This window comes from Trichoderma camerunense (assembly GCF_050948025.1).
Source record: "Trichoderma camerunense strain CBS 138272 chromosome Unknown V8C40scaffold_1, whole genome shotgun sequence".
Lineage (NCBI taxonomy): Eukaryota > Fungi > Ascomycota > Sordariomycetes > Hypocreales > Hypocreaceae > Trichoderma > Trichoderma camerunense.
Genome location: NW_028145369.1, coordinates 2,114,826 through 2,141,722, shown reverse-complemented (window position 1 = coordinate 2,141,722; position 26,897 = coordinate 2,114,826). Strand labels below are relative to the sequence as shown.

General features: G+C 50.5%; 8 protein-coding genes across 8 annotated transcripts; 3 read left to right on the top strand and 5 right to left on the bottom strand.

Moving 5' to 3' along the window:
- Positions 1-832: 832 nt before the first annotated feature.
- V8C40DRAFT_230452 (uncharacterized protein) lies at positions 833-1,744 on the bottom strand. The gene is made up of 2 exons (XM_083212715.1): positions 1,353-1,744; positions 833-1,286 (listed from the first exon to the last, which is right to left on the bottom strand). The coding sequence occupies exon 2, from the start codon at positions 1,196-1,198 to the stop codon at positions 965-967; it is 234 nt and encodes a 77-aa protein (XP_083079301.1). The 5' UTR covers positions 1,199-1,286; positions 1,353-1,744; the 3' UTR covers positions 833-964.
- Positions 1,745-3,991: 2,247 nt separating this feature from the next.
- On the top strand, positions 3,992-8,829 carry V8C40DRAFT_12842 (uncharacterized protein). The gene is made up of 2 exons (XM_083211027.1): positions 3,992-8,556; positions 8,625-8,829. The coding sequence occupies exons 1-2, from the start codon at positions 4,108-4,110 to the stop codon at positions 8,724-8,726; spliced, it is 4,551 nt and encodes a 1,516-aa protein (XP_083079300.1). The 5' UTR covers positions 3,992-4,107; the 3' UTR covers positions 8,727-8,829.
- Positions 8,830-10,060: 1,231 nt separating this feature from the next.
- Positions 10,061-12,467, bottom strand: V8C40DRAFT_230446 (Pleckstrin homology domain-containing protein). Its single transcript, XM_083212714.1, has 3 exons — positions 11,912-12,467; positions 11,640-11,829; positions 10,061-11,576 (listed from the first exon to the last, which is right to left on the bottom strand). The coding sequence occupies exons 1-3, from the start codon at positions 12,166-12,168 to the stop codon at positions 10,407-10,409; spliced, it is 1,617 nt and encodes a 538-aa protein (XP_083079299.1). The 5' UTR covers positions 12,169-12,467; the 3' UTR covers positions 10,061-10,406.
- A 1,587-nt stretch (positions 12,468-14,054) lies between these two features.
- Positions 14,055-15,315, bottom strand: V8C40DRAFT_230442 (uncharacterized protein). Its single transcript, XM_083212713.1, has 2 exons — positions 14,717-15,315; positions 14,055-14,571 (listed from the first exon to the last, which is right to left on the bottom strand). The coding sequence occupies exons 1-2, from the start codon at positions 15,147-15,149 to the stop codon at positions 14,219-14,221; spliced, it is 786 nt and encodes a 261-aa protein (XP_083079298.1). The 5' UTR covers positions 15,150-15,315; the 3' UTR covers positions 14,055-14,218.
- On the bottom strand, positions 15,282-16,986 carry V8C40DRAFT_230441 (uncharacterized protein). Its single transcript, XM_083212712.1, has one exon. The coding sequence runs from the start codon at positions 16,257-16,259 to the stop codon at positions 15,882-15,884; it is 378 nt and encodes a 125-aa protein (XP_083079297.1). The 5' UTR covers positions 16,260-16,986; the 3' UTR covers positions 15,282-15,881.
- Positions 16,987-22,351: 5,365 nt separating this feature from the next.
- V8C40DRAFT_279414 (uncharacterized protein) lies at positions 22,352-24,937 on the top strand (the record flags this gene model as incomplete). Its single annotated transcript, XM_083221226.1, has 5 exons — positions 22,352-22,379; positions 22,439-22,550; positions 22,752-22,962; positions 23,016-23,493; positions 23,554-24,937. The coding sequence occupies 5 exons, from the start codon at positions 22,352-22,354 to the stop codon at positions 24,876-24,878; spliced, it is 2,154 nt and encodes a 717-aa protein (XP_083079296.1). The 3' UTR covers positions 24,879-24,937.
- Positions 24,938-25,571: 634 nt separating this feature from the next.
- On the top strand, positions 25,572-25,944 carry V8C40DRAFT_260613 (mitochondrial 54S ribosomal protein bL36m; the record flags this gene model as incomplete). The annotated part of the gene is made up of 2 exons (XM_083219163.1): positions 25,572-25,790; positions 25,855-25,944. 2 exons carry the CDS (start codon positions 25,572-25,574, stop codon positions 25,942-25,944), a joined length of 309 nt encoding a protein of 102 aa, XP_083079295.1.
- Positions 25,945-26,186: 242 nt separating this feature from the next.
- V8C40DRAFT_230431 (LYR motif-containing protein 2) lies at positions 26,187-26,790 on the bottom strand. Its single transcript, XM_083212711.1, has 3 exons — positions 26,610-26,790; positions 26,405-26,545; positions 26,187-26,317 (listed from the first exon to the last, which is right to left on the bottom strand). Exons 1-3 carry the CDS (start codon positions 26,700-26,702, stop codon positions 26,243-26,245), a joined length of 309 nt encoding a protein of 102 aa, XP_083079294.1. The 5' UTR covers positions 26,703-26,790; the 3' UTR covers positions 26,187-26,242.
- Between the last annotated feature and the right edge of the window lie 107 nt (positions 26,791-26,897).

The following is a 26,897-nucleotide window of genomic DNA, read 5'->3' as shown; positions in this document are numbered from 1 at the left end:
TCGACTCGTGGTTTATGCGCCCATTCCCTTGCTGCTGGTGATGCCGAGCACGTTTCTTGCAGGTCGGAATGTCTGGCATCTCGTATACATGCTACTGTCACTGTACAGGTACAACCAACATCAAGGCGCCCGGCTCCGGCATTCCGCTCAAGCAACGTTGACGCCATCTCGCGTGTTGAGGTGACGCTCGCACAGCTTGTTGCTCTGGAATCTTATTCGGCGACGGGGTCAACAGGTGGCGCCATTAGTGCGCCGACTCGAGCTTTTTGCCATGGGGATTGGACTTGTGTCTGGTTGAAGCTGTTGTGCCTGGGCGCCACCAATTTTAACACGCAGCGAGTATACCGCATACTACATACAAATGGAGTACAGTATTCATACTTGTAATGAGATTCTTGAATTTGCCTGTCTACTCGATACAAGAGACGTCGATTTTCCTCTTCATTTACACGTGTAAATGAATTTTCGTCTCTTCATTCTTGCTGTGTAAATGTGTCGTGCGCCAAAGTCTGAGTAAGCTGACCCTCACCTTGGCTTTGAGGCGGCGACGCCTCTTCCGCCGCGACCGTCTCTTGTCTGAGTCGCCGCCACCAGGCCTTAGTCATTTCATGTTGAAGCGAGCCTCATCAACCCTTACAGATGCGGTTACACGTTGTACGACAGTGTCTACGACAGCCTTAAACCCGCTCTTACAGGCATTCAGAGGCTCCACTCGTTTCTCCGCTCGGAACGGGATCCGGCCTTTTGAGGCGGCAAGATGAGACTCTGCATAAACGCCATGAAACAAATATTGAGTCCAGGAACACACGGGAGCTAGCTGATCTGTCCTTGTGCTGTATCGATAGGTAACTTGATTGATGCTTCTTTAGCCGGCCATAAAGCCTCCCTGATCACCAACTCTTTGTACATATACAGTATGTCAGCAAGCGATCAGCAAGGGACATTTGCAATGCCCGGAGCTCTGTTAGCCATACTGTCTAATAATGACTACACTACAATAGCTTATCGGCCAACTGCTTAGAAGTAACACCAAAGTGTATATAGCCCAATTTAAGGAGTGGTTATTTAGCACCCCAAGTTTGCTATCCAGCATCCCATGTCTTGAATGTAAGGCTAGGTACCTACCTCTTAGGTAGTGATAACACCGAGTACCGGAGAAATATAGCCATAGCAGCAGATACCAGACTTTTCTTCGCATCTTGTTCCAACACTTGAACTCACACAGTCATTGGGGTGTTAGATATCCAACTTGGAGTGATGAATAGTACTCTCATATATGTGTTTATCTATCCCAAAGTATTAGCGCTTAATCAAGGACCAATTTCCAAGCCGCTACCCGGCATCCACATAACCTTTCATGCGGCGATGCTCTGCTTGAAGCCGAGTGAGTATCCCAGGTGCACAATTAAACGATTTACCAGCCGCGTAACCAGATCAGCCCATGTCATTGCGTGAAATGGCCGCGTCTGAAGTGGCCTGCAGCGAGGTTCACATGGGGGGTAACGGGTAGGAGGGGGCTTAATTCGCAAAGGTGCCTGGGAGGCACATGCAGAATAGATTAAGGGCCGGCGACAATATCCGCGGCGCTAAAAAGCTCGAACGAACCGTTGAGTACGGAGTACATGTACTCAGCTGTATGGAAGAACATTCAATTACTGATTTGTAGTGTTTCCGGACGCTTTTATGCGGATATTTGCCATAATCAAATCTTGTTTACTAAGCCGTTTTGTCAACAGGACTCACCGTGGAACGGCTGTTTCTTTTCTCGCTATCATGGGGGGTTGATTCCAAGATATTCGCATCCGTTCTTTTCACATATCATATCACATGCAGCGTGACGCAAATCCTTTACTCCATATGGATATCTAACGGTTTTTACTCATAGGTTACTTCCGGTTGGGAGGTGTGGATCTGCCTTTTTTTCCTCTTCTCTTTTCCCGCTTTCTCAAGCTTTTAGTGAGGAGAAAGAATATCAAGCACTCCAGCACTGCCTCTACACTACTTGCCCGGTGGCCAAAGCTGTGGATTGCTCATATGCTGAGGCATATCTGAAACCTCTTGGTTGGACAACTAAAGAATATGAAAGTCAAGCTGCCAGCTCTATCGGCATTCTCTTTGTCAGTTTGCCTCCAGCTAGCGCCCTAAAAATCCAAAATTTTCAGTCACCGAGCGGCAAATAACCAACCCTGCGGCCCCTGTTTTAGCGGGCAGCGCAAAGGCATCTAGACCGGTCGATGGCGGTAGTGAGTGCAAGCGTGAGTCTCAGTTCCGCCTCTTGGCTCAGAAATCGAAAATCAACGGCAGGGATCCAGCTTTATACGCACAACTGTACATACCCGGGCCGCGAAATGGACGAGGACAAGCAAAGTGCCTACCTATCGACACAGAATGCGCTCCGCACCGACGTGATCACTATGACGCCAATGTGTATGCCGTATGACCCTCGCAGTCCGATCTCGATGCTGTGAGTCGCGAGCGCAGAGCATCGGCCATCTCTCAACGCTGCATATCCTCGTACTCGTCGTATGTAGTTGAGACAAGCCGTTATGCGTCCCAACTATGGAATCTCGTCCAGCTCCAGCCGAGAAAAGGCTGTGGGCTTCGGAGGGGCCCCTCCGCGAGTCCCTGCCAGGCCAGACACCAAGCCTTGACCAAGCCTTGCTAGGTGGGAATTACCCGAGGAGATCCATCTCGGTGCTGGAAACACACGACGGTGCGCATAGTCGTGTGTATGCACTATGCTACAGCTACAAGTACAGCGCAAAACGGTCCGCCTGACGTGAAGAGTTGTAGGCTGGTGCAACGTATGTACAGCCCGTTCATAGCCCTGAGGGTTGAAGGGTATCGTATAGTAGGTACAGTAGTCACCGAAGAGTAAAAAGGAAAAAAAGAAAAAGGAACAAGAAAAAGAAAAGTTGGGGGCTCTGTCTGAAGCCAAGGATGACCCGTGATGGCCAGACCTTGGATGGGGTCTTTTGCTTCCCCCACCGAGGCGCCCCGTTCGTCTCCCTGCTTTCAATCCATCTCACCCGTGCAAGCATTGGCATTACAGTACAGGAGCATGGTAACGCTCCTTCAGCTGCTAGCAGTCCGGTTGAGGTGCCGGCATAATACCACATAATACGAAAACCCGCCATGCTCGAATCGAGGATTTGGCGGTTGATCAGCGCTCTGCCTCGTCCTCACCACTAGCAACAGCTGCCCATCTCCACAGACAAACTCGCCGTGCTGATCAGATCAGCAGTCCCACCACCAGGCGACCCTTATTGTCGGGTCCGTCAATCGTCCCCGGCTCTAGACCCTAAGACTCTGGACTTCAGACGACTCTCAAACTTGGGCTCCGAAGCTCTAGACCGGCACTCGCCGCCTGTGGCCGTTGTGTGTATGTTTGTGTGTTGATTTAGGGTCGGGCAACTTGCAATCAAACTCCCTCTCTCTGCGAGTTGTCGAGTGCTTTCAGCTGTCTGGTGCTCTCTTTCTGCGCTGCGCAAATCTCCCCTAATCCTTTGTCTTTCCGCCCGCTCACAGCTGCTTACGATTATTCTCCTTTCCCACTGCCTGCTTAATCCTCAAGGGTCTGTCTTCCTCTCAGACTTGATAAGCCCTACCCAGTCTCGGGAAAGCTGCGTGTCTCTCTGTCCGGATTCGCCTCCCGTGTGCTGGCGCGCCGATCCAGATACCACCGGTACTTTAGCAGTTCAGCTCTCGCCCATCATATCGCAGCAAAGCACAGCACAGCCCGGCCTGTCGTCGCCATCGTCTGCCGTGCTTGGTTTGGGCCCTGCTCGCATGCTTCCAGAGCCAAAGCCGTTGGAGAATAGACGTTGCAGAGGATCAACGCTCCGTTACCCACTCCATCATCCACCCTCGCCATCTCGATCTCGTCCCCTACTAGGCCTAGGTCCCTTACGAGACCACGCTATCGTGCAAGGTTCGACGTCCTAGTAGCGCAACACCCTCTCCATAAACCCCGCTGTCAGTCAGTGCAAGCCGCATCTTGGGTCTTGGTCTTCATCGGAAGTGCCTTGTTCCAAGCTTTTCGAATCAAGCCGAACCGACGACCCTCCCTCGCCTTCTGGCATCTTCGTCCCCCCCACCGGCGCCTCTATGCAGGAAAAGGACGACATCTCCGCCGATAGCATTGGCTTCGCCTCCGCCTCCGCCTCTGCCCGTTCCTCTGTTTCTGGACCTGCCACTGCATTTCCTCCTGCTGCTCCCGTCGACCATCCGTCCTCAGCAGCGTCTTCGACTCGGGCACCCGGCGCCTTTGACCCCGGGTTGCCGAATCCCGCCTTGGCCTCTACAGACGAAGCTGCCGCCTCTCCTCGACCTCTTGCTGCGGTGTTGGAGACGGCTTCTTCTTCGCCGTTCCGCAGCAGCTCTTCTCACCTTGCCCAGAGCCATCTAGAGCACGCAAGACACCATTCGGCAGGCCTATCGGCGGCACCATGGCATACTGACAGTAACAGTCCAGACCACATCTCTTCGCCATCCCCTGCGCATCCAATCACAGCCCTGCCGTCGCACAGGAGCTATCCCAGCCTCAACGAAGCCTTGGCCGCAAGTTTATCGTCGGCTGATAGTGGGAAGCGCCAGTCGCGCAAGGTCAAGGACGACCAGGCCATGGGGTCGACACCAGTCAAGAAGGCTCGAACCGGGGCCTCTCCCCCTAGGAGACTCGAGATGCTCAGCGATGCCATGTTCCCCTTATCCACCAAGGCCGCCGCACTCCAAGTAAACCGCGAGGACGCAGTCTCTCCCCTCTTCTTCTCCCATGCCCCTGCGAGGCACTTCAACCGCCCTCAGAGCGTTCCCGTCTCAGATGTGGCTTCGGCCATTCTAGCACACGCTCGCAATGACGATGCAGACCCCATCACGACTCTCAAACTTCCCAGGGCAAGCGTCAGCTCCACCAATGCCGCTCTTTCTGGCAGCACGCCATCCTCCATGGACATGTCTGCGCCGTCCCTAAGCCCTGACGTGCGCAGCCTGCCTCCCAGCTTGCAGATGCTTCAGGGTGTTGGTGTTCTTGAGCTTCTCGAGCACGACGACAGGCCCACCTTCCTCGTCGATCTAGCAAACCCAGTGAACACACAACGGCCTGGGCTGCCCATAGTGTATTACAACGCCTCTCTCCGAGCGTCTGAGTCGCTCCACGGCCATCTGAGCCCCGAACAGGAAGACCCTAATACCCCCGACCCGATGGATGATTTCAATAACTTCAAATCCTGGGTTTTGACTAATGGTGTTGTTGATTCTCTTGATACCCCCTCGTCGACGTACGAATACCGGGGAGTTACGTGGCTGTGCACAACTTTGAGGCGTCGATTTCGATTCATCAGTGGGAATGTTACCTATCAAACCACTCGCCAGGCGTCACCAAATGTGATGATGGAGGAGGAGGAGGAGGAGGCACCGGGGCAAGATGGCAGTGGCGACTGTCTATCAACTCCAGCTACACCTGCTGCTGACATCCCCGAGCCACAAGATTACTTTGGCACCGCGACTGCGAAGGACACGATTGAACCCATGGACACAACTGAAATAACTCCTGCAACTGGCACCATAGAGCCGATATATGACATCAACCGACGCCATCCAGATGATTTTACTAACCAAGTGCTGCAATCACAGCCTGTAAGGTCAACCTTTGACTGGACCAGGATTCCGTACAGCGAGAACCTGCCTGAGCACATCAAATTAGCAAAGTCAGTAGATTGGGCCTCCACGCCTCTTGGCCCTATGAGTGAATGGAGCTACAGCCTGAGAGCCATGGCAAATTTAGTCATGGGGAGCCCCAATCCGGCTGCCATGTACTGGGGCCGTGAATACGTCAGCATCTATAATGCCGCATATGTGGCACTGGCAGGCAGTAAACATCCATCCCTCATGGGCAAGCGGTACGCAGATGCCTGGTTCGAGATCAACGAAGAGTTCGCTCCCATATTAAAGGCGGCTTGGGATTCCGGCCAAGCCACAATGAAGAACGATGACCAACTCTTCATCAACCGACATGGCTTTTTAGAAGAGACTTTCTTCTCGTGGTCCATCATTCCCCTTCTTGGCGAAGAAGGTGAGGTTGTTGGCCTGTTCAACCCGAGTTTCGAAAATACCAGGCGGAGGATCAACGAACGCCGAATGCTTACTTTGCGCGAGATTGGAGAGCGGACGGCGTCGGCAGCTTCCATCAGTGAGTTTTGGCCGCAGGTTAGGCTAGGCTTGGCGTTCAACGAGTACGATCTTCCTTTTAGCATGATCTATTCCGTCAAAGATGATGCCGAAAGCGAAGTGTCATCACTACAGTCTGGTAGCCTCCCGCACTCCCCTCAGCTTATTCTCGAAGGATCTCCTGGTGTTCCGGAGGGTCATATTGCAGCCCCACCAACTTTGGACCTACGTACATCAGAAGAAGGGTTCGCGCCATATGTACGGCAGTCGTTGGCAAGAGGTGGCACCCCTGTTGTGCTTTCCGAAGAAGACGGTACCTTGCCAAAGCATCTCATAGAAGGATTTGAGTGGCGGGGTTTCGGTGACCCTTGCAGGACAATCGTCGTCTTTCCAGTCGTCCCCACAACCACGGGCGAAGCTGTGACGGGATTTATTGTGCTAGGCGTAAACCCCCGGCGGCCATACGACGACGACTATAAACTGTTCATTCACCTTTTGTCACGGCAGTTGGCCACTTCCATGGCCTCAGTTCTCTTGTTCGAGGAAGAGATTCGACGTGGCCAGCGAGCGGCTCACTTGGCTGCTTTGGACCGCCAGGAGCTCTCGGAGCAACTTTGGCAGCGTACGCAAGAAGCAGAAGAGCTGGAAACCAAATTCACGCGTATGGCCGAGTTCGCGCCGGTCGGAATGTTCATCGCCGACCCAAGTGGTCATATCAACTATTGCAACGATATGTGGTGGCAGATTTCTCGACACTCTCGGTCTGAACAGATAGGCACTGCTTGGATGGATAGTGTACGAATCGAAGACAAGCCAGGGTTGATGACAGCTTGGACAAAGCTTCTTGAGCAAAAGATGACCATCTCGGTTGAGTTTCGATTCAACTGCAGCCAACTGTGTGGAGATCACACCGTCGACACCTGGGTTCTGATGAGCGCATTTCCGGAGAAGGATGCTGATGGCAACTTGACGTCCATCTTTGGCTGTATCACAGACATTTCCTCTCAGAAATGGGCCGAAGAGGTACAGAGCCAAAGGCGTGAAGAGGCTGTAGAGCTCAAGCGGCAGCAGGAAAACTTCATTGATATTACCAGCCATGAAATGAGGAACCCCTTATCGGCTATCCTTCAGTGTGTTGATCAAATCGCCAATAGCATAGCCTCGTTCACGGCCCATTCGGATAGGACAGAGGTGGACGCCCTTTTAGAGTCCTGTCTTGATGCTGCCAACACTATCAATTTGTGCGCCAGCCACCAGAAGCGTATCGTCGACGACATCTTGACGTTATCGAAGCTCGACTCCAACTTGCTAGCCGTTACTCCCGTCGATGAACAGCCAATAAAGGTTGTTCACCGTACTTTGAAGATGTTCGAGTCGGAACTACTTGCTCACGACATAGACTTTGAATTTCGCGTTGACAACAGCTTCGAAACATATGGAGTTACTTGGGCCAAGCTGGATCCGTCAAGGTTGAGGCAAGTACTCATCAACCTCCTGACCAATGCCATCAAGTTCACCCAGGGCCGAGAGAAGCGTGCTATTACTGTAAGCATGTGCGCAACCAAGGACATCTCCGAGATTACGAGTCAGGGAACTTTTTACTTTGAGCGGAACGACGTACAACGGACAGTCGGCATGGATATCGACAACGAAGAGGAATGGGGCACCGGTGAGCGCTTCAACATCCACTGTTCGGTAGAAGACACGGGCGCCGGATTGGGCGATGAGGAAATGAAGGTCTTGTTCCAACGCTTCCAGCAGGCGTCTCCCCGGACGCATGTGCAGTACGGAGGTTCTGGGCTAGGATTGTTCATCTCGAGGATCTTGACGGAAATGCAAGGCGGGCAGATCGGAGTCTCTTCCCAGAAAGACGCTGGGAGCAAGTTCAGTTTCTATGTTCAGAGCCGCAAATGCTTGAACCCTCCGTCTCAGTACGAGCACATTACGCCGTTCAAGCTCGAACGCAAGATTCAATCTCCGGCTAACAACGGCGGCCAGCCCGCGAGCTGTCCCACGTCACGAAGCCAGTCGGATGCAGGCCGCAGTCCCCTTTTCGACGTCCTCATTGTCGAGGACAACATTGTCAACCAGAAAGTCTTGCAGCGACAGCTGCGCAACTACGGCAATAACACGTTCGTAGCCAACCATGGCAAGGAGGCTCTGCAGACGCTGGCAAAATCGAGATTCTGGGCGGGCCAAGAAAAGGAAGGCCTCGATATTAATGTTATCCTGATGGATTTGGAGATGCCTGTCATGGACGGCATGACTTGCGCAAGAAAGATTCGCGAGCTTGAAAAGGAGGGGACAATTATCAAGCACATCCCCATCATTGCAGTCACGGCGTATGCACGGCCTGAGCAGATTGAAAATGCAAAGGCCGCCGGAATTGTGAGTCTCGGACCTTGTTCCTTATAGACACGTCAATGATCGATGTTGCTGACCGACTAATTACACAGGATGATGTTATCTCCAAGCCGTTCCGCATTCCCGAGTTGCTTCCCAAGATTGAGGAGCTCGTGGGCAAGTACCAGAGCCTTTCTGTGTCGGAAAATGCATAAAGGGCAACAGTATCCAATCTCCCTTTTAAGGAGAAACGGTCATGCGACCGTGTCTCTGCTGTCTCGCTCTGCAAGGCACACTCCGTCTGATGTCTCACGAATACGACACGCCGCGGTATTTCCAACCTCTTCCTTTTCCCTTTCTCTCTCCCCTCTCTATCTTTTCAGCATGTTCCAGGTTTACCTACATGTGGGTGTCCCGCGTATCATTTCCAGCCTGGGCGTTTCGGTACATAACTTTCGTGACTTGTGGGATTTTTTATCTTTTCTACTTCATGTTTCTTCAAGTATACTGGGCGGAGTCGGATGCGAAAATAGCTAGCCAGGGATTTCTTTTCTCTTTCTTTTTTTATATTTGTTTCATGTTGATTCTTGTCAGTATTTGCGAGGCGGCTTTCCTCAGATACCAAGTTTGTTTTTAGACAAAGTCTCCATTTGCATACGATTGCGAAGAAGGAATGGGTTCCGGGCATAAATATAACTAGAGTTATGTCCCGAGAGGAGCGATATCACGATGGGAATTTTTTTTTTCTTAATATACACAAAAAAGGCCGATGTGGGAAGCGAGGGATATTAATAATGGCGGGCATATAGCATCAATATTTAGAAAGAAATACAGACACGGGAATTTCACCAAGTTTGTGGTTCCAACATTCCGGATCCCTCGGGGGTTTCAGGGTCCCTTGACTTTTTTTTGACGCAAGGCTGTGATGGGGATTGGATTTTGATTGTCCATGCATACGCGTAGACAAGGGCTTTTTTTTCGAATAAAGAAAGTAGATACTGTACGGAGACAAAGCCCACTTGCGCCGGTAGATGTTAAGCGTAAATAGTGGAGCGATGAGAAAATCCTCGCTTCTTGTTTCTTTATACTACTGTACGGAGTATTTCGCCGTCTAACATGTTACCCATAATTCAAAGAAGAGAAAAGGGTCCGGCTTTGAGTCTTGCTATTGACTACTGTTTAGTACAAGATTTGCCACTTCAACGGACGACTTTAGCGTGAAAGTGACAAAGACAAAGAAGGAAAAAGAAAAGTATTGTTTGAGACAATCCCGAATGCCGTGATTCTCCGTGATAAATCGAGCCTGTGGAATTCAGATGGGGATGAGTATGGCCCATTGTCTGACTCAAACAACGACCGCATGAGTGAGCTTGGCGTCACTCCGTCGTCAAAAAGAAGAAATAGTGGCAAAAACATTCAAGGGAAGAAAAGAATTGTTTCAAGTTCCCACAACTTGGTACAAGCATGGAGTTGATTGGCAAGTTACAAAGACCAAGGTGTAAACATCAGACACAAAACGATACGGCACAAAGAGACAGGCAATTTCACTGTGTAGAAATGATAGTATAATAAGATTAGACACACATCATCTGTATATTAGGTATTAATTATCTCCTCCTCCCGGGTATCGAACAAAGCAGAACGCGAATGCTGTATACTAGCAACATGGATTTTTTCAAGTTTTTTGATGTTGAATTTTCGTCCATTGACGTGCAAAAACAAAATGGAAAGTGGTATCAGTGAAAGCAGTCTCGACAGGGTATCTTGGTATCTTGTGAAGAAATGCAGATCCTTCCATTCCCAGTCCTCTCATGCGTGTTTTTTGTGACAATTATATCAAGGAAAGTTTGCGAAGTGTGTCTTTAGTCGTAAAACACTCACTGTCGGCGAGTTCTCTAAGCGGCCGCAGTGACGACGGGGGCGGCAGCAGGGGCGCCCTCGGGCTTGTTCTCGGCCTCGGGCTCCTCAGGCTTGGGGGCCTCCTCCTCCTTGACCTCCTCCTTGGCAGCCTCCTCGGCGGCAGGAGTCTCCTCCTCCTCCTTGATGGCATCCTCAGCCTTGGTCTCCTCGGCAGGCTTGTCCTCAGACTTGGCGGCGCCCTTGCCCTTGATGGTAGCACGGAGCTTAGAGAACGCGCCCTTCTTCTCCTCGCCCTCAGCGGCGGGGCCGGGGGACTTGTCACGCTTGCCGAAAGCGAAGGGCAGAGAAGACTTGCGCTTCTCCTTCTCCTTCTTGGCATCGCCGTTGGTCACGGCAGCCTCGGTGGTCTCAGTAGGGACGGTGGCAGGGCTGCTGACATCGACGGCCAGAGGGGTGGTAGCCTCGACGGGAGGGATGACAGGGGCAGCCTCAGTGGTGGCGGGGACCTCCTCCTCCTCCTTGGGGGACTCGGCCTCAGGCTTGACATCGGCGGCCTTCTTCTCCTTCTTGGAGAAGACGTTGCCGAAGAAGCTGGTGCGCTTGTTGACAGCAGGCTTCTCCTTGGGGGACTCGGGCTGAGCAGCCTCATCGGAGGTCTTGGTCTCGGCCTCAACAGCAGGCTCAACGGCGGGAACAACCTCCTCGGTGGCGGGAGCCTCAGTCTCGGGGACGGGCTCGACGACAGCGGGGGTCTCAGTAGCGGCCTCCTCAGGCTTGGCCTCCTCCTTCTTCTCCTCCTTCCTGCCGAAGCCGAAGAAAGAAGCGCGCTTGCGGCTAGCAGAGCGACGCTTGCTGGGCTCCTCAGCCTTCAGCTCATCCTTGGTCTCCTCCTTGGCGGCGGTCTCCTCAGTGGCAGCAGGCTCAGCAGCGGGGGCGGCGGCCTCCTCAGCGGGAGCAGCCTCCTCCTTGGGGGCCTCGACCTTCTCCTCCTTGGGAGCAGGCTTGAAGCTCTCAATGGTCTGCTTGTAGATCTCAGACTCAGTGACGGTGGTGGCAAGCTCCTTGGCCTCAGCGATCTTCTCCTTCAGCTGGGCAACCCAGTTGTCACGCTCGGCGGCAGAGTTGGCCTTGAAGCTGTGCTTGTTGCCCTTGGCAGAGAAGTGGAACTTGTTGGAACCGTCGTTCTCAGGCTCGGTGGCATCAGCCTGTGAAGTCTTGGGTTAGCCACAGATATCTCAATAGGGGGGAGCATATGAATGGATGCTTACCAGGTTGATGACGCCATGGGGGGCCTTCTTGTCGCCAATGAACAGAAGACCCTTGCCGGTGTGGGTGGCCCAAGCGATGTTGTGCTGGGCAACCTCGACGTGCTTCTCAGCCTTCTTGTAGGCGGCGAGAACTTCAGCCTCGACGGCATCGGAGCCGAAGAAGAAGAAAGCCTTGCTGGCGATGAGGTTCCTATAGGTTGAACTGGTTAGCGCCCCTGGTTTTCTATTGTCGCAGCCACACGAAGCCAACATAAGCTTCTCGCTATACTCACTTGGGGAAGCTGGCGCCCTGAGCCTTGTGGCCCAGGAAACCCTCCTCAATAGGCTTCGCCTCCTCCTCCTTCTTATCCTCCTCCTTGGCAGCCTCAGCAGGCTCCTCGGTCTCGGCGGGCTTCGCCTCCTCAGCGGGCTTGTCCTCGACAACAGGGACCGGCTCGACAACGGCGGGTGTCTCCTCAACGACAACGGGAGCGGTCTCCTCAACGGCCACCGGGGCGGCGACCTCAACGGGCTTCTGTTCCTCAGCCATTCTGGATAGAAAAAAGGGTATCTTAAAGCGCGGGGGTATCACAACAAACAAAGGGGTATTAAAAAAAAAGAAGGATCCAGAAAAGGCCTTTCGGATGTGGTATGGAAATGGTGTGTGAAGAAAGTAGAAGTGGGAGCAGGAGAGAAGAAGCAGCAGAAGGGGGTGGCAGGGCTACTTATTTGCCTGTGAGCACGCACGGGAAAAGAAAAAAGGGTAGGGGGAAGAGCTGGTGCGGATTGTGTGACAGCTTCGTAGTGGGCAAGGCCTGGAATCAAACCCTGCAGAGGAGGGCATCAACCATCAAATGGATGCGATAGCAGCTGTAGCAGTGCTGTCAAGTACTCGTACCGTACGAGTACAGCACAGTGGCTCAACCCAACTCTCTCACAATGCTGTCTTGTGCCATCGCCAGTGACGCCACGGCGGGAGAAGCTCACTGCAGTCGGCGCCCGCTAGCGCTAACCGGAGCAGTGAATGCCCTGAGACTCTGGAGCTCTGGCGCTCTCTTTTTGGGTTGCCGGGGGCGCGGTGGGCCCCTGCGTGGTCTGTGCGGGCCTTAAGCGAGTGGGCCTGAAATTGCAGACCCGTCGACCGGCCTGCGCTAGTGGCGGACAGAAATGTTCGGCAGCCACCAGGGCTGGCAGCGGGCCTAAGCCTGGCAGGCCTGGCACTGGTACTTGGCGGCCGTGCGGCTCGGCGGCTGCTCGCACGGTCCGGTCGGTCACTCTCGTTCGTTTCCGCTCAATGACTCCCAGCCTCTCCACTCCTCATTTTAAACAGCCTTCTCCTTTGTCCCGTCTGGGCCATGGCCGCCGATAAGCTGGCTGCCGGTACGAGCAACGGGGGAATGACTCGGGAATCCGCGTAGAACCTCTGGAAGCTTGGTCAACATGGATCGCCGTGAACCATGGATGCTTGTGCTTGTGCTTGTTTGGGCCGAGGGCCATCTAAGATTATCTTGCCTGCCCCACGATCCATCTTCGCCTGCTGCAGCTGCGCATATTGCTCCGGTGTCTCGTACGTTAATATCCTTTGTAGACGACGTCAAGTCAGTGCTCCCGCTAGTACTCGTAGTCGTCGCCGTGGTGTATAGCTACGGTAAGGAGCAATATTCTACTGTATTGCTCCATATCAATGATACTATTATTAGGTAGTACTGCTTCTCCTTTGACAACAAATATTGCCAAGTACTTGAAGTGGTGAGGGCTGGGAATTACAGCATTGAACCGGCCCCCCTTTTCCTGAAACTAGGTATACTGGGCTTTGTTTAAAGTACAAACCGATAGTGCGCATTGCAATCCAATGTTGCCTCATTACACCGTGATCAAAAAGTGGACGGGCAGGTCAGGCATCAAATGTCGGCTCGCGGTGCAGAGTGGTATTGTATTTGCAAGAGTTCGTTACGCGTAATTAACAGCAAAGACGATCTTCACTCGGCGAAAGGAGAGGGCGAGGAAGATGAAGATCAGGTAGGCGAGACAATCAGCTCGACGACAGTCTCATTCTCGTGGTCCCCTATTCATCCATCAAGGTAAACCCGCCGTTCGGCCATTTCATCTTAAACAGTCGTTCAATACGGAGTACTTGGACCAGCCCAGTGTCAGCACTGTCCGGCCATGTGTCATTCGTCCGGGTAAACCGCGGCATTTACCTTGCGGGCAACAAACCGTCCAACTGCCTTGTCGATCCCTCGCTCCATTCAGTGTTTATTACCACAATGTCCACTTCCACCGAAACGCTCCTGGTCTCGAGGCTACTAGTGAGTGCGCCAGCCTTGGTCCCTGGCCATGGCACGAACCACAGCAAAATGCTAGAATGGAATCGAATTTTTTTTTCTTTTGTCCTTTGGGTGGTGGATCACAGTACAGGTACAAAGGCCGAGTGCTGCAGCCACAGGTTCATGCTGCTGATTCTGTGACAGTGCTAGTGCTCTGCAAGTACGAATAGTACGAGTACCACCTCGACGTCGCAGAAGAGAGAAGCAGAAGCAGAAGCAGGGCAGGGGGGTGCCAGGGGGGCACAAGAACGAAAGGTCTTGTTTGAGCGCCCATCAATCAAAGGGGGCCGTGATTCGACCTCCTGATTCTCCTGCAACAAGAAGCCGCCCTGATGAGTGGCGGTGAAACTCCAGCGCAGCATTAATTGGAGGGCGATCCAGCCATACGGAGCACATGCTCGCAAACCAGCAGCTGCAGAGCAAAACAGGTACAAGTACGAGCGCAGCACCGTATGCCGTGTCAGTCAGTCGTGGCCACCCATAAGAATGCTGGACTGGACTGGATGGAGCAGTGTGGGACGAAGTGCCATCTCGATTCATTCTGGCCCTGTTTGCCTCTTCTGATGCAGCGAGCGAGGGGAACATCACGATGCTCCTCCTCCCGCGGCTCCTCCCTACCGTACCGTGTAAGTACATGCAATTTACCACGTGAGAGTGAGTGAGTGAGATTGAGCATGAGCATGAGCACGAGCATGAGATTGAGGGTGAAATGATTGACAGCCGCTACAGTACAGTGCAACTACGGAGTACTACCTGCTGAAAACGCACCAGGACAGGCGATGAGGGTTGCTGCGATGCGGCAACATTGCGTATGGGTTGGAGGATGGAGCACATTTCGCATGACGCTGGGCTGGCAGGGAACCAACCAAAAGTAGCCTCTCGCAATCAAGTACCGAGATGGCACTTGGCTGCACAAAAGTGGCGCGCCGGACCCCCTTCTCATGTACAAGTACGGAGCGGCGCTAAAATGCGCTGCAGTGCGTGCAGGTACTGCTACCCCTGCCCCGTCCAAGAAGACAGAAATGCCTTCACATTGGATCACTCCATTGATTCCACTTGTGGCGCGCCCCTCCGTCAGCGAGATTGTCTGGACTGGACTGCACGAGTACATACATGTACAGTACGGGGCAAGGGACGTTGAACAGGTCATTGGGCTGTTGGTGATGGATGGTGTGAGTGTGAGCCCGCGCGAACCAGCAGCCATTCGCAACACCACCCAATGGCATCACACACATTCCGTCGCCAGATAACAGCTAGCCGGAGCTTAGCTGCACCACCACGTTGTTGTCATCGGCCATGTGACACCTGCTCTAGCGTCACTGGACTGATATCATGAGGGGCACCGAAACAGAAAGAAAGAGAAGAAAAAAAGCAGCTGGCTGGACCGGACCCGGACCGGCCTTGCCTTGGATGCGCTGCGATGCGATGCGATGCGCTGCGGGTGCGGATGCGATGCCCGGCTGCGTAAATTCATCCTGTCTCGACCGGTGCTTTCCTCAGGTCAGGTCAGTCTAACGGCGCTGCTGCAGGGTTTCCTTCATGGAACAGGCCGGTTTGAGAGGCGTCCCTGGCATGGCGGTTTGCCTATTCCAATATCACCCCCTTTCAATTCAAGCCACTCAGCATTTGATTTGATTTGATACCTGCCAGCATCTTATATTAGTACGAGCATGTATTTCGTACGAGTACACTCCAGCCCTTGCCTTATCACGACGCTGGGGGAGAGCACTGTGCTCATCTCATCTTTTTTCTCCCCTTCAACCCTTCTTGGATCATTTCTTTGACCATGCATGCTCGTACGAGATACCTATGCCGTGATACGAGGATATTATTACCACTAGCCAAGAAAAGACCCGACTTGTATCTCCGATGTGAAGAACCCAAAGGCCAAAAAAAAATTGACACCAAAAAATTACAGGGTACCCGACCCAGTCTTTTAGCAGCTGCTAATAAAGCCGGAGAGAAGAGATTTCATCCATGCGACAAGGATCTTCATCAAATGAGAGACGCTCGATAAGTTCGTGGGCCTTGAATTTGTCCAAACCGCAAAGATGAAGAACGGGCAAAATAAAACCTCTTTCGGTGGTAGTCCGTGACTACTAGAATGGACTTGGGGTCCTTTTACTTGCTCTGAATTCCAGGCCTCTCTCCCCGAGTACTCGTACAATAAGTTGCGATCATTGCAAATATTACATGCATTTAATACCTGTAGCAGCAACCTCTCTGACCAGGGCAGCTTGTCTCTATTGTTTGCCAAGCGAAGAGGATTTGCTGTTATCAGTCGCTTGCTACTGGTATGCTTGGATACAAGCATGTGCTTCCCCGTGCCGAATTTGGATACATGTACGGAGTAATACCAAGCAAATTTGCTTTCAGAATCGGGCACCACTCAAGCTCCATTTTGGCAAGGCAAGATGAAGAATCAAATTGCTACGTGTTCAAATAAAGAAGTATTGATATGAACATCGTAATAACCTGAACACACCACCACATTCGGCACTCATCGAAGCAGCATCGGTGTTTCAACAACCACCCACGGGTCCGTGTAAATGCTTCCCAGCTGTGCCCATGTGCTACAGCGCTTGGCTATTCTGAAACCGCATGCAATACCTACCATACCCAAGTATGAGCTGATGTCTATGGCTGCTTGTTGCTTCTCTCGAGCCTCAAACCCGCCAATCTACTATACGAGTGCATACAGCATCGAGATGAGGGCCGTGCTCGCCCTCTCCCGCCCTCCTTGACTCACTTGACTCATTTTACCGGCGGAAAAGGCAAATACAACATGGAACTATTTTGCACCCTAGCTAGGCACGCCGGCGAATAGGGACTCCTGCTAGGGCGCAAGATGAAATGTGACGTTTTGGCGGCTCCCACCCCAAGCCAGATGAAACATTTTATTATTAATGAATTTTTATTGAATCTTTTTTTTGTCGGCTCGGTCCCAATATTGGGGGACAAATGAAACACGAGGTTTGGGACACCCTTTGGATTCTTCCCGGTGGCTGGTTTCGCTGGGCTAGTAGTAACAGAGTATACAGTACGTAGCCGCTCGAACTTGTTCCCATTCATAGGCACGAGTATTAATAGATTCGATGACCATGACTGCTAATCTCAACGATACGGCAACGCCCCTTGGAAGCCTCGTCCGTTGATTGGGTTTGTTCTGGCCGGCGCCAAGAGGCCTTGTGACGACAAGCCACGACTCCACTGCCCGGGAGTTGCACTAACAAAAAGGGAGCACACATCTTTTTTTTGCCGCCTTTGTGATCTCCAAAAGCGCATCTTGATCGCCAAGTTCACCCCGCTCTTCAAGGCGGTGGGGACGGCAGAGGCTTTTGAGTTGTCTTGACATGATTCCCATTTCCGTACGGATATACAGGCTTTCAACGGTCAACGACGCTTTTTGAATACGTGTACAGCACAGTCAGTATAGAATATTTGCCTCTTTGTTCCCCTTAGTTATGATAGATGGATTGTATGATGATGCCTGGACGAGGCGGGCTCGTTACTCGATACACACCGGCATAAGCACCACCTCATATCCTTCATAGCCGCCGCCACTGAATGGTCATTGACGTTAAAAAACAAAACAAAAAACAAAAGAATGGAATCCAAATCCCGGCGGAGGCCGCCATTTCCCGGAGTTCATCACGAGTGATTCCTCGGTCCGCAGCCAAACGGCCGGCGGCACCGGAACACTCAGAGAACCCGCAGCTTTGTCAAAAGCGTGTACTCGTACCTTTTCTCGTATCAAAGCGGTTGAGCAGTTTCAAAAAGTTGGCAGTGGCACGACCGCTCCCCAGTGGCCAAAAGGTGGTGTGACTCTGCACCGGACTTTTTTGGGATGCAGCAGCAGCAGCCTCATCCCTGTCCCCTTGTACTCCGTATGTACGTAAAATCTGCAGCGAGCGAAAGCGCCAGAAAAAGTTGATTGTCATGCCGCTGCCCGGAACAAGATCCCTTTGGCCGATACAGGAAGGCCGTTGCCTGTGCTGCCCCCGTTTCGGATGCAGCTTCAGTTGATGTCATTCATTGTTCTGGTTCTGGGGAGTGTTTTGGGTCCAGTTTCTTTCATGTACGATACTCGTACTCCCTACAAGTGATGGGTCACGCATGATACGACCAATATTACATGTATGCAGGCCCCGTGTGAGTAATCACATTTTTTCTGCAGTGTGTGTGGGAAGATATCTTCCCGCTTGGCAATCGTTGATTGTCAATGTTACCCTATAATAACGAGGATATCCGTTGTGAGGGAAAAGAGGAGAAGCAAGAAGAAAAACCTGCTCTGTGTTTCGTAGGGCGTAGGCCGTGCAACTATACTAGTAATTCTTAGTGACACCTCAAAGTGACCAAAGTGGTGCGCCGTTGGAGTAGCTGAGATCCGACATGGTCTTAGATATCGAGTCGTGTGATCCATCTCCCTTTCTACTTTAAGAATAGGATCGCGATTAGCATGCCCGTGTGTAATAAATACTGGTGCCGAGAACTTTTTTTCCATCTTGGCTAAGCCTTGGCTGGAGTGAGGCGGGTTGACGTGATGGTTGACCATGTCTAGGTATATTCCTAGAGCCGATAACACCCACGCGAGGCGAGCGTAATTACGCTTTCGCAGGAGCCGAGCACGCAAAAATGGCATTGTGATCTTTTGCCTCCTTCAGCGTGTCTAATTCTTGTCTCCATCTTCATATGGGTATTGTTTGATGGGTTACTGAATCGGTGCTGATAGCAGATATCGGGCTTGATTCGCGATTCGGAGAAGAAATGTTGGAGGCGAGCCTCGGCGAGACCGATGTCGGATACCACGCATAGACGAATGCTTGGGACGGCAAACACTTGAAGATCGAAATTTCTCGAGCTTTCATGGGGCAGTGGGAGTCTCAGGGATTTTGACGACCGCCAATGCTGACCTTCCCTGTATTGCTCATTTGATGCCCTGTCACTGCCACGAGCCAGTAACGATGAAATGAGATACAGACTCATGATGTGAAAGGATAAATAAGAACTCAAAGTGTCGCTTAATGTCGTTTGATTAGACGACCATACCTGATCCGACCCTTGACTGTGTTGCTCGACGGTCTTCTTGTATGCCATTCCTTACAGGAGGCGAGAGTAATATCGCTTTGACGTCCCCTGCAATTCGTATTACCAAGTCCGCTTTCAGATATAATTACTTGATATGGGATATCGTATATGTTGGAATATGCGCCGTGTGACAGCTTTCAGTGGGATTCGCATATATATCGGGTGCTGATGGCATGCTATACATATGTATGTCGATACCATAGCTACATATGTTCGCAATACGAAAAGTCTCCAGTGACATCTGCAGTATATATATGTATTTCGTTTCTGCTTTAGTCTTTCGAGAATAGACAACATCGATTCGCTGCGGTGTGCTTGTAATCTAACCTTTCGCTCGGCCGTATTCGTCCTTTGATTCGAGAATTGGATGTTTTGAGAATGATGCTCTCATAGCTCAGTGAGCTTGCCTTTCGAACCTGTTGTTTCTCGTCATTTTGTAATATATGTGTATCTCTTCTCGAAGAAATGTATTAACTCAACGATAGAGACAGTCGGTTGCCTTGCACCTATGTTTTGCCATCAGAGTTGCTTCCGATGGGGAATGTGTCGACAATCATTGCATACCTAGGTAGTTTCTGCCATATGCTTTCCGCTTCATAGGAAAGGTTTCAAGTGTTGTAGATAGTATTTTTGTTACTGAAGTGGTTTTAGCTAGGTAGAGATTCCAACTCGCTCTGCCGGGCCAATGTTCGTTCGCGTATAACGAAATTCGAGGCAAGCCGAAGCATCTCTCGTTGACGAGTAATCATGACCGTAGTATCAATAATGCTCCTAAATATACGTCTTTATCTGTCCTATTTCATTCTGTATTGTCATGTTGTCCGCTCTAAGGATATTAGAGCTCTCCCAAAGAGAAAGAAGGCAGTCTCAGCTCCAAGAATGCTTGCGTATTGGGATTTCCTCTCATTCTGGAATCTTTCAGCAGCACGGCCCTAGTTCTCCTGGCTGTTGGAATGCAGATATTCTTGATGTCTATCTCCTTTTCATTTCTCTTGTACTCCAGCGCGACGGCTTCAGGAGTGTGGTGTCGGATTAAACATGGGGGATTGATGCTCTTCGTGTTCGATTTCTTTAGGCAGATGATATTTGTTGTTAGCTTTGCGTTCCCAGAAACAACTGATCGTAAGAATATGTTTCAATTTCTGGTAGCGTAGCCTTTTCTTTTTTGAAAGGAGATAAATACTTACCACGAGTTAGCACGTCTTTGAAGCCGCCTTTCAGAGTGTTGACAACAAAGGCACGCGCGCGTTGCCTCCCACAATATCGCACCCATACTAAATGCTCCCTAGAACTTAGCAAAATGTACTTTGACAGTTTTCGTGCTGGATAGTTAGTAATTCAACGATGTCGTTTCTTGAGTCGCGATGCATCATCCACCACGTGCTTGTAGACGTGGGTATCGTGTCCCTGCCAAAGGAAGCTGTTGTATGGAGAGATTTGTTCAATCTAGGTGTTGATTCTTTCATCTGTCCGTGTCCTGGTGGAGTGGTTGGTGGAAGGGATATGAACAACTTGGTGCCGAGAATCTCGTGATGCTCTTCGCGTCATGCTGTCCGAGATGAAGAGCCAACAAAAGTGAACACTGCCAAAATTATTTTAGTCAGTAGGAAACCAGCAAATGACTTGGATATCTAATGGTGAGCAGTGGATAATGATGGCAAAGAGAAGGAATTGGGGACACCCAAGCATCGCGGTTCTGCCCCTAAACCGTGGCTGGCGGTCAGTTTGGAGCACCAACGTTGGTTTGGAGTGCATGATTATAGGAGGCAACTGGGGTATGATGAAATGATGATGCTAGATAATTGTTGATCCAATGAATATTAGGCAACTAGAAGGGTTGTAAAATTCTAAAGCCTTAAACTTCAAGCAATGTTGCCAAGAGAAGGGGAAGTGACTGGCATCAAACGTCCAGGGGCTGGGGCAGCGCTGAGTGCGAGTAACGCGAACTGACATTACCATGGGCACGCTTGCTATTCTCCGGCAGAACAAGAACAAACAAAGAAATATGAAAGCAAAGCTGATGGTATTGCTGATTCAAAGATGCTCTGTTCAGCAGGTGCATTGCGCACAACGGTTAAGTGCTATGCAGGTATATAGGGAAAATGAATCGCAAATTATAATAAAAGACTGTCAAGCTTTATACACCTGATGCTTTGTAATTATTCGAGATAACTAAAGACGGGAATTAACTATTTGAGAGATAACAGAATATGGATGCAGATGCGTTTGGCATTAGTTTGCTCCTGGGAATCAGACCTCACAAGGCCAGGGGGGTGGATATGAATTAGTACCTGGAAAGATGCCTTGTAACTCAGATAACCGGCACTTTAGTGAATTATGAGCTTACCTATCCCATTAGCTCTTCCTGAAAACCAGCTGCAAGTGATGTGTGGCCTCGAGGTGCGAGTGCGAGTGCGTGTGCGGCCCACACGTGCCTTGCAGTTGTTATTCCAGCCGGCTACAAAACGCCCTCCCCTTTCACTCCCCTCTTCCTCTTCCTCTTCTCTTCTCACACTCCTCTTCTTCAACCAAACACACACACATAATCACAATTTGCTTCTTTTCTCCCAGATTAAGTGCACATCACTTGAAATAGATTCCTGTTTCCAAACATCCTTGCTGGATATATCAGCTTCCTCCCCGATGCTTTCTCTCGAGAATTCTGCTCTTTCAACTTGGTAAGCTCTTCTCAATCTTCTAACTTTATTCTACATGACATGACTTTGCTTGTTTCCATCAATCAATCTTCTCTTTCATCACCGACACAAGCTAAAGAATTGATGTAACTTACCCGCACATCTCTCTTCTCATTCACTGCACCTGGCCTTTCCACCACTCCTTGTTATCTTTCTAGTATCTCTCTGAATACTGCAAGCCAGAGAGCTGTCTTTCCCACAAATTCTATTCAGCCTCAATGCTCTCCTCTCTCTCCTCAGGCGCTTCGTGAAGGAAAAGACAACCTCCTCCACTCGCCGCTACACATATCCAGTGCTTGGTGTTGAAAGACTGTTCTCCTCTATCAAGATAGAGTTCTTACCCTCCACATATCATCACTCACGTTTGTCTCTTATGGAAACCATATTCATGGGCATCCATCTTCGAGATTATGACCATGTATTGACGCAACATATGTACTGCCACTTCGTGATAACCTCTTTGCTGTTTTGATCACTGGTAAACAGATAAACTAACGACAGAAATCAAATTCAAAGCTCGTTTGGCTCACACTCAAAGCGACAGACACATACTTAAACCAAATCTCTGTTATCGTAAAAGATTCGTCAGAGAACATTACACCAAGCCCTCCCTGCTGACCCAATGGATTTTGACGATGATGATTTCCGTTGTAAGTGCTTCAAATTCATAACTACATGTATGTTTGGAATGTACTAATGTCTATCTCAGGCCGCGTCACCCAATACGGGATGTCTGAATCCAGGCAGCGTCTATCAGATGGAAAGTTCCATCCAGATGTTACCACGAAGACGGCTGCACAGCTGGAGAATGAGACAATAAGGTACCTTAAGAGTAGAGTTTTCCGACCGGATCGAAGCAAATATTTCAAGTCCCGAAAGCAAACATTCATCACCAGTGGTCGGATATATTACAGACTTCGCCGCCTCACAAAGGTAAGCAACTGCACGACACTAAAATCTTGGGATAGAAATCTGATGACAGTATAGGGCCCATGGTTTGTTACTGAACGCCTTTCCAATAGACCGGCTTTCAAAGCGGCGGCCAGTCGCCCAAAAACTGTCGCGGCTGAAATTGAGACTTCGCCTTCTATTCCCCCGGAGATTGTACCTGTCGTAGGACATCTATATCTTGGCCCTAAAATCATGGAGGATGTCTTTCGTGATGGTCACAAGACAGCCATGAGGCTATCTCTGACCTCGAGCAAAATGTTCAAGTTGGTTGGCGACAACGTGGTAAGTTATCATGCACCATGACAGAATCCAAGGAGTGTCTGACAGAAAAACAGAATCGGTGGGACTTTTGTGCCATGGCTTATGTCGTCGAGGTTCCCTCTTCTGTAATGATTGTAGAGGTTCCCCAACACACCATTGGGGATATTCTCGAAGCCCAGAAGAAATATAAGTTGAGGCTTGACTCGCCTGAGTGGAAGGAAACTCGTCAAAGGTTGGAATCTTTACAAGACTTTGATAACTATAAACTGCGGTCCATTGAAATGGAACAAGTCTTCTTCCAATGGGCACGGATTTGGAGAGCTGAATGCTTGCGAGTTGCTGGGCCTTACTGGGCAACGGACGATCAAGAGATTGATCCTCTAACCACTGATCGTGCCAAGGAATGGTGGAAAGATGATGTCAATGGCATCAACGTCATGGGTTCTCTCGAGCCACTCGAAAAAATGTGGTCAGCTAATCAATTTGAAGGAACGAAAGATAAACTGCATAAGATGCCCATCAGTCTCGCGATGGAGAGTCTATTCAAATTGAGTAAGTGCAGCGGGCATCTCCTTTAACACTCTGGAGCACCGAGTCTAACGTCTTCATCAGTGGCTGAGCTGCACAGGGCTCGTTCGCATATCGAGGTTCTGCATCTTCACAAGGTGCCCCTTCTCGACCGACGGATGCTCGCCATCATACTACGTGGGTTGCCAAATGTGACCATGGTGGGCGTATACAGCTGCCCTCTCATCCATTTTGGCGACGTGATCCCAATTCTGGATCTCATCCATGAGATCAACAATGATCGGCGTAAGAAAAACATGCCAAAGATCAAGGCATTTGATTTCTTTCCCCATTTCAACCAGGGCACGCCGTATGCACACGAAAACGCGGCGACGTATGGTATCTCTTGGGGGCCAATTGAGATGGACATTGCCCAGCGAGGCTTCTATGCCATTATCCTAAAAGCTGTCCTGAAGTCAAAGGGACTGGGCCTAGACCTGTTATTTTCCAAAGACCACGCATTCATGGACTACCTCGCCAAGGTGCCAAACGTCCCATTGGGTGTCTATAGCTTTCTAGATGCCGTATATCGGTATATAGAAGTGGACAGATGGGCTTGGGACCGTGGAGACATCAAGCTCCAGGCAATCTACGACATGCTCAAGCCAGTTCGAGTAGCGGTGGAAAAGCAAAAGCATGTGGCTCACGACTGGCCCAAGTATTATCTTAAAGAGATGGCCACGACTTCAGGTTTCTTTTGCTGCTGCTCTTGTGGTTATCAAACTTTTATGGAGTTCTTCCCTGCCTATTCGAAGAATCAATTGCAACCCCATAAACGCGTCTGTTGCGCCTGTCGTTTGCAGAAACGCCTTGACGCGGAGACAGACCATTTGAAGGCGCAGAAGAAAGGCCTCTTGGACAAGCTCTGCCCTGACTGGGAGCAGACTGCTTTCAACCAGGATGCACCCCTTTTCCGTGGCGGAGTAGGATTAATTCGCCTTCATTCGACCGAAACTGTACGCCATAGGCCGAACCTCGTGTTTGCTGAGGACGTTGATGGTGTTCATCGGTGGCCTCATTACTGGCAGCGCCTTATGCGAGACAACAAGTTGCCACACGACTCGCTGGTTAAACTCCCCAGGCTTGAAGATGTCGCCCTTGACGAAGCTACTAGACGCCGTTGGCAAGATGTCATCGCCTCTGCCGTCAGAGAAGACGTCCATCGTCTTGGCATCCTGGAACTTCGAAAGACTTATCCAACCGGCTCGAAGCGAAAGGGAATTCCCGCATATGGCCCCACGAGAGAGGATGGAGGGGCCCCAGATGATCTAGATGAGATCCAGCCTCCAATTCCAGACGAGAGGCGATGCTTTTTTGATTACAGCAAGGCCTTGAATACGGCACGTGAGCTACTGAAGAAGGACTGGTGAACGGCTCACGACGTCTTTCTGGGTTTCTTTCTTTTCTGGGTTACCCACGATTTGGACACTGTTCTTTGGACGGCCTGCTTTGATACATTGTGTTCTTTGTTTTCGTTTTGCTTGCTTATCAGCCGCATCGGTGGCTCTTACACTGATTGACTAAGAAGGACCGGAAGGGGTAAAAAAAGCTGTGGTGAAGCTGAGACGCTGGGAGGAAGGAAATTGCTGGATCATTCCTGACCAATACGGTATAGGGCAAAGCTTTGAGGCTTTGAACATCTATGGATGCTGAGGAATTGCGCTTATGTATGAACAATATGTATGAAAACTGGCTAGTAGATAGTCGTAGGCAGCTCACAGATGGTTTTTGTTGAACCATATACACAACTTGCGCCAACTTGGTGATACGGGCTGTGAGCATGCATGTAGACAAAGACGGGCTTTGTGCCAGGACCGTGGCAATGAAATGCGCTCCTATGAAGACACTCAAAACCATTTTAGAGCCAAAATTATTATCTGGCTATATTTTTGGAGCAAAATATTTGTTTTCTTCCTTTTCGAAATGGAAATGTTGTACTGAAGGTGAAGCTCAACACCGGCAAACCACGTGACCTCTAAAAGCAGATCGCAAACCTCCAAGTCCCGAAAAAAACCGGCCCATGTCTTATCTTCTCGTAGCCCAGCACAATCAGCACATCGACAATGGCATCCCTGCTGCGCACGCTCTCTCTGGCCGCAGGGCTTTTGCGCTCTTCTCAGGTTGTCAAGCCGTTTGCGGCTGGCAGCTTTGCGACGACAACGACCAGCCCGGCTTCCTCGTGGATGGGATGGCTGTCCAAGCCCGCAGTTGGAGGAACCCTGCAGCAGACGCGGGGCATGAAGGTTCACAGCTCGGTCAAGAAGAGGTGTGAACACTGCAAGGTGGGTTTGAATTCGGATTGATTTTCTTCAGCGAGTCTTTGGTTCTAAATCTTGGGGTTTGCAGGTTGTTCGACGAAAGGCCGGCAAGCGACACAACGGATACTTGTACATTATCTGCAAGGCCAACCCTCGACACAAGCAGCGACAGAGCTAGACGGCTGCGAGGATTTTTCTTCTCTTTTTGACGACGACGATGACGATGACACCCGGATGAGTGGGCATTCTGTATATTATTGGCGCATAAACGGTGACGAAAGGGAGCGACGAACAAACACACACACAACGGTCTGGCAAAAAGCAATTGATAGACGATACTACGGCAATGGCTTCGAAAGACATGGAGGACGTGGCACGAGCCCAATGTTCGGACTGATTTCTGGAAGAGCTTTCTTGCATGCTCGAGAATTGATGGTTCATATTGCCGTCGTAAAAATGTACAATTTTATGTAGTGTTACATACCCCCGATATACCTCTCCATGCTTTCCCATTCCGTCTTGCCTGTTGATAAAAGATATCTTATGTGAGACTTTTTTGCCGAGGAGGGATTCCAAGTTAGCAGAGGAAAATTTTCTCTTTCATGCGAGGAGACAAAAATGGATGGACAGTGACATACAATATCTTGGACGTTGCGATGCCGCTCAAATTCATCACGGGCATATTTGCGGGATTCGGCTCTTGTCCGAGCATCTGCAATGCGCCGTGTGCCTCTCCAGATGGTTCTGTATAATGCCAGGGCTTTTGTTCGTTGGAGAAACTTGAATTGGCTTGTTAGCTTGCTGCTGTGGCGGGGATCTCAGAAGGCTGGCTGTCGAACGTACATGATCGAGGCTTATCGTCGGTTTGAGCCGGGAGGCTGGCCGTTGGGTGGCATAGCCACGGCCGAGGGGCAGCAGGCGGATGCCGGGATTCATTAAGGATTATTCATTGAATCTGAAATAGACTATTGTACAAGAAAAGGAAAAATAGCTTTTGTATGTGGATTTCTAATCAGGATGAGGCAACTCAGAAAAGTTGGTGATATATTGAAGAAAAAGAGCTTGAGTCGGGCAAACCTCGGGTAGGGGTAGCGGGCTGTTGACGGCTTCTATGAGTGAGGAAGGTACACC